Genomic DNA, 16,048 nt, shown 5'->3' with positions numbered 1-16,048 from the left:
TGATTCAGGCTGTGGAGATGGCATTAGTCAGCAGCCTCTTCTCCCATGCGTGCCCTGATCTTTAATGCTCCAACGTGCGTCTGTGACAATGACCGTGGATTCCTGACTGTGGCCACGGCTCAGGATACTTCAGTGGATAAATTTGGGCCAGGTTTGTGAGTCCAGTCCTTGGGCTCCCCTCAACATCATGCTTTAGCCAGTTGGTGTTGGATCATGATTTTAAAACTTTAAACCTTGAGTGTTAAGAATGAATTCTTGACTGTTCAGTCCTCATATCCCAGATTTGGATGGAAACCTCTGATGTTATAACCAACATGAGGAAAAGCCTGTAAATCATTTACAGATTCAGAAAACACGTAATGGGCTTCTCCTCTGTGAAAAGCACCATGCTGGGTATTGTGGAGTCCTTGCCCTCAGAACTTCTAGTCTTTTCCTATGCGGAGAACACAAGTGTGCCCACCTAAGAGAGAAGCTGAGATTTAGAGGAGCCACTGAGGATAGCTGTGAGAGTGATCTGGCTAGGATGTTTGTCATCCCATTGCTCATGAGGTTTGATGTGGCTGATCTGCCTAGCTGGCATCTCTTCCCTCCTCATACCTCAATGCACATTCCTCCCACATCTGGGCTCATGGCAGTGAATGTGACCTTTCTGTCCAGAGGAGTTCTATCATTTGGTCAAGGCAGGGAGGCGATTGTGCTTCTCTGTTTAAGACTCAGCAAAAGACAAAATGCAGAAAGCCTGAAGGTGGGAGCTAATCTTTCTGGCTGTCACTAGGTCTCGTACAACCGTATGGTTGTCATGATGTATGTATCAGAGTGGACCCCATTTCCTGGAAATCATTTCAGAATGGATACTGGAATTTGAATTAATAAAACTTAGATGGACCCAAACTTGATATCTCCTTGCCAATTATCTCAAAATTCAGTGTTCTGCAGTGTTCCTACACAAGTGAGGTTGGTGCATTTATTAACTGATGTCACTAAGAGATCAGTTAAAGCCTCAGCAAACAATTGCCATGTGCTCTTTCAGAGGAAAACAACTTACAATCAGATTTGTTTCCTCAGCAAGAATTAGAGGATATACTGCCAGAGTTTCTCCAAGATGCCCCCTCTTTTCCTTGGCAAGCTATTGGACTGTTAGCTTCCAGTCCCCCAGCTTCCTTGACTATGAAGATTCCTTCCTAGTTTGGTTCAGAGCACAGATTTCACCTGCTTTTATTTTGCTTTCTAATTGCTTATTATTCTACCAAGCAGACACTCTTTTTCTTTGCTCTACTCCTCTATGTTGCTGAATATTTTGATCCTAAACAAAGGTTACTTTTGTACTCAGCTTGTTATGAGAGATTTCCCAGTAATATGTGACATGTGATATGTTTTCCAACTTTTATATCTTTATACTCCCCGGGTGTTTGGCCATGGGGATCATGTTTTGCTGAGTGTAATATCCTTGCCATTCAAATTTTAATTGAAGTAAATAGTAAAGCAAAGTTGGAGTAGAGTGGGTCTTTCTCCTTCTCCTGTCCCAGAGGAAGCATCCAAAAGTACTCACAGAATATGCAAAGTATTAAGATACTGACTTCTTAAACTTAGGATACATTCCATCCTATTACTTGTTTCTGTATGTGCATGTGGACTAAAAGTGATACCATGTTGAAGACTGTCTAATGCTATATTAGAGGATATTTTGCTCTTTTGCAAAAGTAGAAAATGAAGACAGTGCAAAGTGCTACACACAGCACTGGGCATTGACTGTTGGGAGGTAAAAGGCAACTGGTGTTCTTAGAGGAGAATTGGACAAAGTTGGACTTTGGCTACTCTGCTACTGCGTCAGCCCTCTCTCAACACTCAGCCTCCCAGATGCTCCTCATGGGACCCATGCTTAGACATTATGTTGGCCCATGGGAAGATTAGCTGCAGCTCTTTTGGGTGGCTTGTGTCCTCTAACCCCGGAGTCATAGAATAGACCCTACTGTGTGTTGTTTATTCATGATATTGAGCTCTGCTTGTGGCAGGTGCTGTCATAGGCATAGGACATACAGCAATAGAAAAGACAACAAGATTGTCTTTGGTTTTTTGTTTGTTTGTTTGTTTGTTTTGTTTTTGAGACAAGGATCACCTCTTGCCCAGGCTAGAGTGCAGTGGTGTGATCTCGGCTCACTGCAATCTCTGGCCTCCAGGCTTAAGCAATCCTCCTGTCTCAGCCTCCCAAGTAGCTGGGACTACAGGTGTGCATCACCACACCTGGCTAATTTTTGTATTTTTTGTAGAGACGGGTTTTACCATGTTGCCCAGGCTGGTCTCAAACTCCTGGCTTAAGCAATCCACCTGCCTCAGCCTCCCAAAGTGTTGGGATTACATGCATGAGCCACTGTGCCTGCCCTAAGATCCCTGTCCTTGTGGAGCTTATATTCCAGGGAAGGGACAAGCAATAAAGCACAAGATAAGGTAATTTTATAGTGGTAAAGGTAGGATAAGGGAGGAGGACAGAGAGTAAACCATATGTCCTGCTTTAGAGGAATCCACATGCACATACAAAATCCAGTAATAGGATGGGAGGTATCGTAAGTTGAAGGCATCACATATGGTTCACTCTCTGTGAGGTGGCCTCTTTGAGAAGATGACAGTAGCACTGGGACCTGAGGTTGAGACTCAGTCACATGAAAACATAAAGCAATGCCGCCCAGCAGAACCCTCCACCTGCCACTGATGACATGTACTGTGCTGTCCAGCATGGTAACCACTGGTCACATGTGGCTGTTGAGCCCTTGAAATATGGCTAATGCACTGAGGAGCTGTGTTTTAAATGAAATATTAATAATTTAAATTTAAATAACGAAATGTGGTAAATAACTATCCTATTGGACAGTGTCGATGAGGGGAAGGACGTTTCAGGTAGGGAGGGCAACTTGCGCGAAGGTCCTGAGGATATGTCACCCTGCGGATCCAACATGAGATCTCTGCCTGGATGCTCTGGTCAGTTTTTAAAGAGCAAATCTGGAAAATGTAATGATGCTTCCTGCTTCTGTTTTATGGGCCTCTGGAGAACCTACAAAGGAATAACAGTTAACCAGACAGGAGTTAAAATCCCTGGTCAACAAAGAACCTATTTCCTTTCCTAGGAAGGACTCATTCCCACACTGGCTGACTCACAACCCTTGACTGGTTTCCTCTGCTAATGGCTGTGGCCGGCCTTTGTCTGTGCAGGATGTAGCCTTTTCGTCACTGAACTTGTTCGTTCTGGGAACGAATCCTGCCTTTGTTCTGGACTTGCATCTTCTGGTAACAAGAGGCTGGAAGCCCTACCATGGCTCCTTCAAGGGGTCGCTTTGTATTCCACATACAGTCCTCCATTCATCCTAGGGGGCTGAGACCTCATCTTTTCTGACATAGCTTTTCTATTTTCCTCCATTGCAATGATAGAGTAGTCAGCCCTGGTTTTAAAGAGAAATTGGTGTTTAGAGAGGATTTCACCTTGAATTGCCACTTTATGTTGAAAGGATTAAGAAAGAAAAGGAAAGAAGAAATAAGAGAAAAAGAAAGGCCCCAGGAATGTTTCCAGTGGTTTTCTCACATGCCATGCATGCATTGGGATCTCTCAGGCCACGGAAGCCTCTCTACCTCCTGGGCAAGAATTGGGCTATTCGAAGCAGCCGCTGGTTAATCCCAGCAGGGGCAGAGGCAGGGGCAATGGCAGGGACCAGCTCTGTCCATCCAGCATGGGTGGAGATTCGGCTCCAGCAAGATTCCCAGGTGAAAATAGAGATGAGGTAGCCAATGCTGGCTCAGTGTGCTGAGGATTAGAGGAGGCTCTGCTGCAGAGTCTGTAATCCTGGACTAGCCTGGATTTGTCATTGGTTTAATGATGAATCTACTCCTCTCTTTGTACTTACATAGCCCAAGAATAAACAGTGACCTAGTCCCACCCTGAAAGGTATATGAAACCAAGCGAAGAGGATCCAAATATTAAATTGGAGGCCACAGAGCCAAGCCCACCTCAATGGGTTGACCAGTTACTCTGCCTTCTTCCTTTGGTCTTACCTGACTGTCTGCAATTAGCTCAGTGGTGGTGGGGGGCACAGGGGAAGGCTGTGAGCTTCAAGCTGTGGCATGTACCAAGAAGCTGTCTTGATGTTGATGACCTTGATCCCTCTGATGGAGAAGTTTGAGATCATAAAATGAGTACCTGTGATGCCTCAACAATGTGCTGGCACGTTCCATCTCCTTTTGCAAAGAACCTTCCCAGAACATAAGTGTGAAAACCCACCTGAATTGGGTGCTTTGGCTTCATGTGTAAACGTGACAGTGCTTCATGAAGATCCCTCCCATGCACATGTGCCTTGCCCTTACTTTTAGCCTGTGGTTCTCCAGGAGAGAAATCCCTTCTTGGGAAAGGGGCTGTGTTAGACACCTTCATCTCAGGGGTTCATTGGAAGATCTATAAGCTATATGGGTCAATATTAGCCCAGCTGAATTCCTTCGTCTTTTTTTTTTGTGACAGGATCTCACTCTGTTGCCTAGGCTGGAGTGCAGTGGTGTGATCTCGGCTCACTGCAACCTCTGCCTCCTGGGTTCAAGCAATTCTCCTGCCTCAGCCTCCCAGGTAATTGGGATTACAGACACTAGCCACCATGCACGGCTAATTTTCGTGTTTTTAGTAGAGACAGGGTTTCAACATGTTGGTCAGACTGGTCTCGAACTCCTCACCTTGTGATCTGCCTGCCTTGGCCTCCCAAAGTGCTGCAATTACAGGTGTGAGCCACTGAGCCTGGCCAGGAATTCTCTTGTCTTATAAAAATTATATTTAATTTTTAAAATAGGTATGTTTATTAAAGAAAAATTAGTTGGCTGGGCGCGGTGGCTCACGCTTGTAATCCCAGCACTTTGGGAGGCTGAGGCGGGCAGATCACAAGGTCAGGAGTTTGAGACCAGCCTGGAAAACATGGTGAAAACTCATCTCTACTAAAAATACAAAAAAAAAAAATTAGCTGGGCATGGTGGTGGGCGCCTGTAACCCCAGCTACTCAGGAGGCTGAGCCAGGAGAATCGCTTGAACCCAGAAAGGTGGAGGTTGTAGTGAGCCAAGATGATGCCACTGCACTCCAGCCTGGGCAACAAGAGTAAGACTGCATCTCAAAAAAAAAAAAAAAAAAAGAAAGAAAAGAAAAGAGAAATTAGCCTACAGCCATACTACCTTGAACATGTCTGATCTCGTCTGATCTCAGAAGCAAAGCAGGGTCAGGTCTGGTTAGTACTTGCATGGGAGAAAATTTAGAAAACTTACAAGAAGAAAGAGGAGAAAAAAATTACCTATGATTCTACCATCTAAACACAGCAACTCCTGTTAACAGTTTGGTATGTTCTCCAATAGGATTTCTTTCCTTCCAGAGGGTTATTTTGCCTTTTACATGGCTGTAACTGTAATATATATACAATTTTGTGCACTGGTTTTAGATTTAACATTAAATAGTAAGTGAATAGTAAATATCACTTGTTAATGGCAGCATAGTATGTCCTTAAGTTCCGTGTACTTGACACTTGGGCAACTTGAACCACAGGGACTCAGTAACGGCTGAATGTCACACAGTGAGTGGGTGATGCAACCAGCCGTAGCCACCCCACCTCCCAGGTGGACTCTCATTATATTCACTGGATCTCAGTCTTTCCCTACCTTTGTCCCCACACGCGGGGTGTATACCACTGCCAGTTGCCTCCTTACATTATTGTGTTTTAACACCCTCGTCTACTTCCAGTGAGGACCACTATACCACCCGCTACAGGACACGTCCCCGGTGTGGAGGCCAGATTATCCCTGTCTATCCTGGTACCGGAAGAGACCCATAGTATCATAATAAATAACAGTATTCATGGGGCCAGGTGTGCCATGTGCTTCTCCCAACCCAACTTCCACCTCTTGCCTTAATACTAGTTTTGGAGTAAAAGAAAGGACTAACTGACCTGGCACACTGGCTCATGCCTGTAAAATCCCAACACTTTGGGAGGTCAAGGCAGGCAGATCACATGAGGTCAGGAGTTCGAGACCAGACTGACTGACCAACATGGCGAAACCCCGTCTCTACTAAAAATACACCTTGCATATTGGGAAGTGCATTAGTGGAAATACAAAGTCTTTGGAATCCAACAAACGTTGTTTCAAATGACCACATACTAGGCTTTGACACTTTAGGTGACGTACTCAGTCATTTGGAGCTTCAATGTTCTCATCTGTGAAATGGGGATAGTGATCTTAATTTGTTTTAAGACTTGTGAAGATCAAGAGAATGTGTGAAGCAGGTAGCATAATGCCTTATACACCCAGACTTACTACCTACCACATGTTCACCCCTCTTTCCTTGCCTGGCACAGTGCTGGTATACAGTAGGTACTCAATACATCCTACGACATTGAACTGAATTTTCATTTGGGATGTTTAGCTTGTGCCTCTTCATTTCCAGATTGGAACTGGAGTTGTGTCCTGGTCTCTGGATAAGAGCTAGGACCATACAATTAGAAGGGCTTATTCTAAGTATCGACATTTATTCTCCTGGGAGTTGCATTCCAGGCCATGTATGAGGGTTCCTTTTATTTTAATAACCAAGCTCACATTCCGTGTGTCATGTTATGGAGCTCGCAATAGCAGATACACAGCTCTGGCTGCACCACATGACACATGGCTTCTACCATAATCCTGAAGGTAGGTGTGCTCCTCATCCTTCTTTCCTGTGGCTGGCTGTGGGTGGCAGGTTTCAGGCATTTGTTTTTAACCACTGCACATCACTGCTTCTCCCTCAACGTCAGACAGGAGCAGAGCCTTCTATGTGGATTTGGAAAGATGTGTGTGGTGGGGCACTTTTCAGTAAACTCTTAGTCTAAGAAAGTTCTGGGCATAATGAAAGCAGACAGAGAGAGGAAGGGCCAAACCTGCTCACTGGAGTAGAGCCTTGCAGCTTGGGGAAACCTAGTAGACCATGGGAAGCGCTCAAGGCCAGAAGAGAAAGGCAGCCGCGGCCAGGCTGGCTGGTTCCCTCAGGTCAGGAGCTGGGACTGGCGCTTTTAGGTGTCTGTGACTGAGTCAGCAGCTGAAGCCAACGGAACCTGAGGCAGTCTGTGGGCTGTGACTAAATTAGGAAGAAAAAGCCCTTGGGCTCTCCTGGGAGCTCACTGGGGCAGGTGGGTCATGGAAGGGCCTCTGGTGGGCAGCTAGAAACAGACTGGTCAAACTGACTTTCGCTTTGATTTTTTGGTGTAACTGTAGAAATGTCACACACTGGGTCTGAGTTCAGTCCCAGCAGGAGGAAAGCCCCCCGACGCCAGGGTACCCCAAGCCCCATCTCCTCCAAGGGGCTAAGTAAAATAGGAGAATCTGGTAAGCTTCAATCACTAAGTCATTTATAAGCTCACTGGGGAGTTGTGACCTTTTAAAAGGAATATACCCTATTGACTGTTTTGGGTAGGAGATTATAGTGGACACCAGACATTGCAGGTGGACATCAGCCTGTCACAGACAGGACAAATTGGAATGATGGTTGCTTTGCATCCATCATTCTAAAATCTGTGACAACAGATTTTGATTTTAGAAAATCACAAGAAGGTTCAGTTTGGTTTGAGTGTTTAAGGATTGCAGTGTGAGATTTGGAAGGAGGAAAGTAAAAAAATAAGTTGGCAGGAGAATGGTGGCTCCTAGGAAGAAAAGTTACATTTCTGAGTAATCAAACTCTGAATGAGGCCAGCTAGGGCCTTTAGCCACTTCCTCACAGAGAGGGGCTTCTTGGTTTTTTGTCGTTGTTGTTGTTGTTTTGGGTATTATACTTTCTGCAAGACTGGTTGAAGGCATTAGCCTGAAAGCACAGTTTCTCAACTGCAACACTATTGATATCTTGGGCCAAAGAATTATCTTTTGTGGTGGTTGTCTTGAGCATTGTAGGATTTTGGCAGCATCCCTGGTCTCTGCCCAGTAGATGCCAGTTGCATCCCATCACCCCCTTCAGTTCTGACAACAACCTGTTTCCAGCATTACCCTGGGGGCCAAAATCGTCCCCAGCCACTGCTTAGAGCAAAGGAGAACTCACCTTTCCTACTGAAAGGAATTGCAGTTACCACTGGGTAGGTGAGATGATGGGTCGTCTCCATTCATCTCCTGTTCCACAAAAATAAAGAAGGGCAAGTGTTTCTGGAGCTTTGCTGGTTGGGTGTCAGTTCTCTGGGGTTGTCTGATGTAGCTGTATTGCTAAGGATGTTTAGGGTATCTTCAGGACCAAATTTTCACCCGTGAAAACTCAGAGTAAAAATCAAGCAAACAAACAAGCAGACCACCACCCACAGCAGCAACAACAAAAAACAGGGAAGTAAACCAGGTGAGACGCTGGAATTTTATTAAAAATGGTCAGCGCGATCAGCCCTAGATCTCTCCTTCAGAAGTGCTCTCAGGAGGCCTGTCTGCATAGAGCTGGCTTGGGTGTTGATACGTGAAGAGGCTGAGAACATGTGGCATAAACATCGACTGATATTGTTTGCCATTTACACTCAGCATGTGTAATGCAGCAGGAATGGCTCCCAGTGGCATGTGACTGCCCTTCCAGGCGGGTATGCCGTGCTCAGGCACTGCTCTTTCTCTTTCGCTCCCTCCCTCCCTTGCTTGCATACCCCCTCCGCTGCCCCTTTCCAGACTCGGGAGAGTTTGAGTGAAGGCTTGTCATGATTGGCATGCAGAAAGCTGGTAGAATGTCATTGGAATTTTCTAGGGAAGCACATGCGCGACACCCAAAATGACTCCCGGCTTCGGTGGCCACAGGTCAGCGCGTCGTGCCAGGCACCCTGGTCTGTTTCAGAAAGGTAAGGTTGCATGACGTCATCCTACCTTTCCCCAGCACAAGGGAGAAATCAAGGTTTATTTGTTTCTTTTTTAATTCTCCAGTTCAGGCAGCACCTCTGAACATATTCTCGGCGCTGAGCGTTTGTGCATGAGTGTGCGATTTGTCTGTGTCCCCACCCCCTCCGTTTAAAAAAAAAAATTAACAAATGATTTACAACGGCGGTTTACATGTGACCTAATACAGCGCCTCATGACCCCAGTGAAATCAGCGATCCTAATGTCAGGAAGTGTCGATGCTCTTTTTAGGCTGGTTACTAAACTCTTCTATAAAGAAAAGTCGCGAGGCTACTGGAAAACAGATTGCGTTATCACCAGATCTGGGAGAATGGAAGGGGATGCATTCAGAATCCCAAAACTTTATAAATGATGGACATCTCTTAAGGGTGAGGTGTTTTGTGTTAATTGCTGGAATTTGGCAGTGATGGAAAATGAACTTAAAGATGTTTGAAACATCTCGTGTCTGTTGAGTGTTGACTCATTCTGGACCAGGAGGGGAGTGCCGTGTTAAAATTCATGAGCAGGTGATATTTCGCCAAGAAACAAGCTTGAGAATGGCTTCTGAGCACCCCTGAAGTAGCTGGAATATGAATTTCAGCACCTCTTAGGGATCTTTAAGTAAAGTTAAGTGTTTAAACAAAACTATTTTCATTGTTGCCAAGCAAGCAAGCAAGTCTATAAACTTCTGTCGTGCGGTTCAGGGCACAAATTTGGACATGGATATGATGGTCTGTTAGCAGACTCAAGCACAACCGAACATGACTCACCTCATTTCTCTATCTGATGCAATTACAAGTAGCTTCAACACACGTGGTAGAGGAATACTAGTTTTCTGCTTGCAAGTGTGTAAAAGCAAATCCACACTCATAAAACAGCACGGACGGGGTATCTTATATCATGGAGGTTTTTTTTAACCTTAAAAATATCTTTTATGTAGCTTTGCCATTGGTGCCATTGGTTTCTGCCTTATATGCATTGTAATCTTTTCTTTCTTGCAATTCTGAGATGTGAGAAAACTGAAGGGGAGAGGGTTAATATGTTCACACACTTGCCCCCCCCCACATGCTTATGCTAACAGCTGCCATGTATGATTTTTGTGGAATTTGATATTTCGAATGAAATGACTTCCTTATTTTCCATAGTAATATAATAATCAATTTTACCATAGAGAACAGTGTACATGTCAAGCCTTGGCTGCTTCTAATTAGCAATGGATGGGGTAGCTGGGGAAAGGGCAGGAGAGCAGTTTCAAGTAAAAAAAAAATCAGTCTTCAAGCTTTAACCATTCTTTCTGGCCTCAGCCAAGGCAGTTTTCAATCTGCTTGGATCTTAATTAAACACAGGTTTAGTTTGTGGTGTTCTAAGAAAATATCTAGAATGGCACGTGCAAATGTGATGAAGATGGGCCTGTGTATCTAACTGTTGTAGGGTTGTCTTTTATCTCTACTCTGCAGTAACTTTCTTATGGCCACAGCTTTGTAAGATAGAGGCAAAAGCCAAAAGTAAGGCACATATAATATTCTCTGCCTTGGGCGACATCTATGTTTTGTTGGCTGTAGTCAAGAAAGGTATGTGTCTTAAGGTACCAGAAACTTCCATCCATTTTGGGAAAGAGATATTTTTCTCAATAAATAGTTGTATGGCTTATTTACAAAGCCCCAATCTTAATGTTCTCATTTAATCTAAGGAATGTAAAGGAATGAAACTGTGCACATTCCCAAAACACACACGGAAACATATACCATGTCCTTCAAAAGGAAACAGAGTATTCTGGTAAGACCTACATTCCCACATGCTTAAGACAGTCATAATTTCAAGTCAGTTAAACGACTATTTGTTCAGTGCCTCTAATTTGCCCAGTGCTGAGTCACATAGGCACTTGGGTGTTTGAAAGATTCTAGGATGTGGATGATGTCCTCAAGGTGCTTATAATTTAGAAGGCAAAACTCCTCCCCTGGCAAACCTCATCTGGCTTTCTGCAGCAGAAACATATGTGCTCTCTGGGGGAAATCTTGTTGCAAAAAATATTTATTGAATTGCATGAAAAGGTGCATGAATAGAGCTAAGAAATATTTTTAGCTCTATTGTGTTTGACTCTTTGTGGACTTGTGACCCTTTGTGGACTTGTAAAAATTTCAGTGTTTATTCTTCAGGATCAGTTAAGACAAAAGGTCATGCTGTTTGGAGTGACAAAAAATGGCTTGTGGAACCCAAAGTAATAAAGAACAGATTGATTCTATTCTTTTATAGATTGGTAATTCTTAGACTTTGATGCACAATTTTTCTCCTGGGGAGCTATTACTATTACAAATTCCAATGCCTCGGTTGAGTCCATCTCTGGAGGTGGGACTCAAGCCTCAGTACTTTTTAAAACTTCCCAAGTAATTCCTAAATGCCACCAAGTTTGAGATCTAGTGATAGAGATGACTTTATCAACAACCTTTTTTTGGTTGTTTATTTGTTTTTTTTTAGCCTAAGCCTTCTAGAGTGAGTTTTGGAATGGGCTTTTTATAATAATGGAGGTGGGTGTTGACTAAAGAGCTTTCAGCCTTCTGGAAGCTCACCCTCTGTTCTCTGCACTAGTGAACTCAGTGTGGATGGAGGTGTGCTTTCTCCCTTTCCAACAAACCTGGTAATATGACGCCAAGTCAATCACTCAACCATCTACGTTACCTAAGGTTTCCTGAACCTTGAGTGTTTTTATTACAGGAGCCCAAATGTTCTGAAAATCTTGATTATGTCTCTTAAGGGAAGGTAGTTATACAATTAATTACATGTGCCTCTTGAAATTATTTTACATTGTCTGAAACCCCATGGAAAAGGAAGTCCATTATTGGTGTACTTGCAGCTAGTAGAAGTAGCTCATTAAAATACAGGGGTTACTCAATTCCTGATAACTCACTATAGATTTTTTTTCCAGACAGGGTCTTGCTCACTCACCCAGGCTGGAGTGCAGTGGTGCTATCACAGCTCACTGTAACCTCAAAACCCAGGGCTCAAGTGATCCTCCCACCTGAACCTCCCAAGTAGCTGGGATTACAGTTGTGCACCACCATGCCTGGCCAATTTAAAGATTTTTTTTAGAGACAGGATCTCTCTATGTTGCCCAGGCTGGTCTCGAACTCCTGACCTCAAGTGATCCTTCTGCCATGGCCTCCCAAAGTGCTAGGATTACAGGTGTGAGGCCACTGCCCCAGCCACCTCACCATAGATTCTTAGAGTTGGAAAGTATTTTCAAAATATTCTAGTGCCGTGGTTCTCAAAGTGCAGCATCAGCCTCACCTGGACTTGTTAGAAATGTACATGTTCAAGCTCCACCCCAGATCTTCTGAGTCAGACACAGAGATGAGGGTGTGGGTGGTGGTGAGGGGTGGGCCCAGCATCTGTGTTTTAGGAAGTTCTTCTCTCCGGGTGCCCACCAAAATTTGAATTACTGCTGTTATTTCATCTTGTCAGAAACTAAGATACTTCAGTCCTGGGATCTGTCTCTGCACTATGGCCAGATCATCCTAACTTTTCTATGCGTCATGAATAACTGCCTTAAGAAAACACCCACCATCCTAAAATCATAAGGTATAAAGAAACCTTAAATGTTGTCTCATCTGACTCTCCCATTTCACAGATGAGAAAACTAAGATCAATAGGGTGACATGAAGTCAATAAGATGTAGAGTCACTGGTGACATTGCTTTTGGTCTACTTATAACCAAACACTCCTCCTCCCACACTGGCCCACATTGCCTCTCCAGTTTCATGTGGACTTCTAGTATTTGGCATAAATCACATCAGTTAAAATGTCTAGGTTAGTCGACAGGCAACTCTAGAAAAGACCAACTATTTAAGAATTTTAATTCTTTAAAATTATTCCAAAATTATTTAATTTCAAATTGGCTTGAATTTTATAACCGTCTTTGTACATTTAATAGGAAAAAATCTCAGTGGTGTAAACTGCTGGAAAGAAAATTCACAGAACATGGGGCCACTCCTGGAACATAGATTTCATCCCAGCATCATGTGGATTAGGCACTAACAGCGCCTCAGAGGCACACACTGAAATTACATTTTCTTCAGATTTAGTTAAAAGGAAAATGTGACAAGAAGTCTGTTTGTTGAATACTTTAAAATTTTATACTTGATGTAGTTGGTGATATTTATGTAATTTTGTCAGTGTTCAAAGACTGAATCTAATCCACATTTTCTGCAGAGCTTCATCTTTCAAAACATTGTAGCAATACACAGGGAACATTTAGCCAAGAAAACGAACAGAGAATGCACAGCTATTATCTACATACACACATACATGTGTGTCCATGGATACATACACACATACAGGCGTGTCCATGGATAATTTTTTTTTGTTTTTTTTGTGGGTTTTTTTGAGACAGAGTCTGGCTCTGTTGCCCAGGCTGGAGTGCCGTGGTGTGATCTCAGCGATTCTCCTGCCTCAGCCTCCCGAGTAGGTGGGACTACAGGCGTGCACCACTATGCCTGGCTAATTTTGTATTTTTTTTTTTAATGGAGACCAGGTTTCGCTATGTTGGTCAGGCTGCTCTAGAACTCCTGACCTCAAGTGATCTGCCTGCCTCACCGTCCCAAAGTGCTGGGATTACATGTGTGAGCCACCATGCCTAGCCCATTGAATAGAAGTGTTTATTGGTTCCACACACCTACCGTGTGCCAGGTATTGTGATGTGGTGTGGGACACATATAGTTCCTATCTTCGAATGATCATGGAACAGTGGGGAAGTCAGGCAAGTGCTTCAGTAGACAATTATGAGAGCAGGTGGTGGAGTTAGAAGAGAGTACAATTGAGGTTAATGGAGCAGAAGGGCATTCTGAAGATCATGAAAGGGACATCAGTGCGTACTAGATGGGAGCAGAAACCAGAGAAGGCTGCCTGGAGGAGGTGTCCTATGAACTACATTTCAAAGGATGGTAGATGTCTAGGTGAAGGGGAGTAGGGAGGAGGTTGTGCAGGGAGAGGGGCCAGTATATGCCAAGACATCAATGCTCATGTGTACATTGTCGATCACTGGGGCAGGACTGATCTATAAATCCCTATATATTTCCTTTGTGTGTATAAACATTAGCAATTTGGTTTTTTAGAGAATTTTGTATAGCAGTTTTAAAATATACATTTTGAAAAGCTCATTTTCCATTACAAAAGACTCAGATGTTTCCAAGAAAATTTCTCAGTTGAGCGGTCACCAGATCTTATGTTACCGAGAAAATGGAAAGATTTCCCCTAACCCCAGAAGTCAAACCAGCTTCCTCAATTGGAGCCTGCACAAAACCAATTAATTTTGCCCAGTGTGGATTTTCTTAATCATTGTATCTCAGACAAACCAATTCCTGTCCTAAGTGGATTCGAGCCACATTTCACTCTGAAAGTTGTGGGTCCATCTGGGAAATGTCTTTGTAGAGGAGAGAATTTTATAATAAGGTATTTTGGTATTTCATTTACTAAATCTTCAGGGATATAGGTAAGAGAGTCTCTGTGCTGAACTGACTGCCCAACAGAATAAGGTTAGAGGGAATGAAATTGTTTCATGCTGGCTGGCCTGCAACACATGCCTCTGAACGAAGCCGTATACAGTCATGGGTTGCATAACGATGTTCTGGTCAACAACAGATAGCATATACAATGGTGGTCCCATAAGATTATAATACTGAATTTTACTGTACTTGTCTAGGTTTAAACATATTTAGATATGCACAAATACTCACCATTGTGTTCCAGTTGCCTCCAGCATTCAGTACAGGAACATGTTGTTTAAGTTTGTAGACTAGGAGCAATAGGGTATATCATGTAGCTTAGGTGTGTAGTAGGCTACGCCATTTGGTTTGTGTATGTACACTCTATGGTGTTCACATGACAAGATTGCCTAACAACACATTTCTCAAGACATGTCTCCATTGTTATATATGGATATATATAATCTCCATTGTTATATATACATGACTGTATATATAACAATGGTTTCTTTAAAAGCATTCCCAGAAGTGGCCAGGTGCAGAAATAGCTTAATTTGTGAGCAAGGATAATGATAGCTAATATCATGATCATGCTTTCCAGAGCCCCTGAATATCATGTTTGATCTTCGCAGTGAGTGGAACAGACACTACGATCTCCATTTGACAGATGAGGAAATGAAACCTTAGAGCTATCAGATTCCAAAGGTGAAGAGACCTTGGAGATCCTTTCATCCAGCTTTCTCATTTTACAAAAAAAAACTCCCTGAGATCCAGGGAAACGAACTGACCTAGGATCCCACAGGGAGTAAATAAGGGCTGTTGGGCCAGGCCTGGGTTTTCTGATTTCTAGCTCCCTGATTTTGCACTCCATCGCACNGAGCCCAAATGTTCTGAAAATCTTGATTATGTCTCTTAAGGGAAGGTAGTTATACAATTAATTACATGTGCCTCTTGAAATTATTTTTACATTGTCTGAAACCCCCATGGAAAAGGAAGTCCATTATTGGTGTACTTGCAGCTAGTAGAAGTAGCTCATTAAAATACAGGGGTTACTCAATTCCTGATAACTCACTATAGATTTTTTTTCCAGACAGGGTCTTGCTCACTCACCCAGGCTGGAGTGCAGTGGTGCTATCACAGCTCACTGTAACCTCAAAACCCAGGGCTCAAGTGATCCTCCCACCTGAACCTCCCAAGTAGCTGGGATTACAGTTGTGCACCACCATGCCTGGCCAATTTAAAGATTTTTTTTAGAGACAGGATCTCTCTATGTTGCCCAGGCTGGTCTCGAACTCCTGACCTCAAGTGATCCTTCTGCCATGGCCTCCCAAAGTGCTAGGATTACAGGTGTGAGGCCACTGCCCCCAGCCACCTCACCATAGATTCTTAGAGTTGGAAAGTATTTTCAAAATATTCTAGTGCCGTGGTTCTCAAAGTGCAGCATCAGCCTCACCTGGACTTGTTAGAAATGTACATGTTCAAGCTCCACCCCCAGATCTTCTGAGTCAGACACAGAGATGAGGGTGTGGGTGGTGGTGAGGGGTGGGCCCAGCATCTGTGTTTTAGGAAGTTCTTCTCTCCGGGTGCCCACCAAAATTTGAATTACTGCTGTTATTTCATCTTGTCAGAAACTAAGATACTTCAGTCCTGGGATCTGTCTCTGCACTATGGCCAGATCATCCTAACTTTTCTATGCGTCATGAATAAC

The 16,048-nt window shown here is 43.6% G+C and overlaps 1 protein-coding gene across 1 annotated transcript in view; it reads left to right on the top strand.

The window, feature by feature from the left end:
* Positions 1 to 8,575: 8,575 nt before the first annotated feature.
* RBM20 (RNA binding motif protein 20) overlaps positions 8,576 to 16,048 on the top strand; it is a 76,417-nt gene continuing 68,944 nt past the window's right edge. Inside the window, exon 1 of the mRNA XM_017887202.1 lies at positions 8,576 to 8,829. Coding sequence (XP_017742691.1) covers positions 8,747 to 8,829 — 83 coding nt within the window. The 5' untranslated portion in view covers positions 8,576 to 8,746. The remainder of the gene's footprint in view (positions 8,830 to 16,048) is intronic.

The sequence above is a fragment of the Rhinopithecus bieti genome, unplaced genomic scaffold (genome assembly GCF_001698545.2).
Source record: "Rhinopithecus bieti isolate Rb0 unplaced genomic scaffold, ASM169854v2 scaffold_13348, whole genome shotgun sequence".
Taxonomy (NCBI): Eukaryota; Metazoa; Chordata; class Mammalia; order Primates; family Cercopithecidae; genus Rhinopithecus; species Rhinopithecus bieti.
This window is presented reverse-complemented; position numbering and strand designations above follow the sequence as displayed.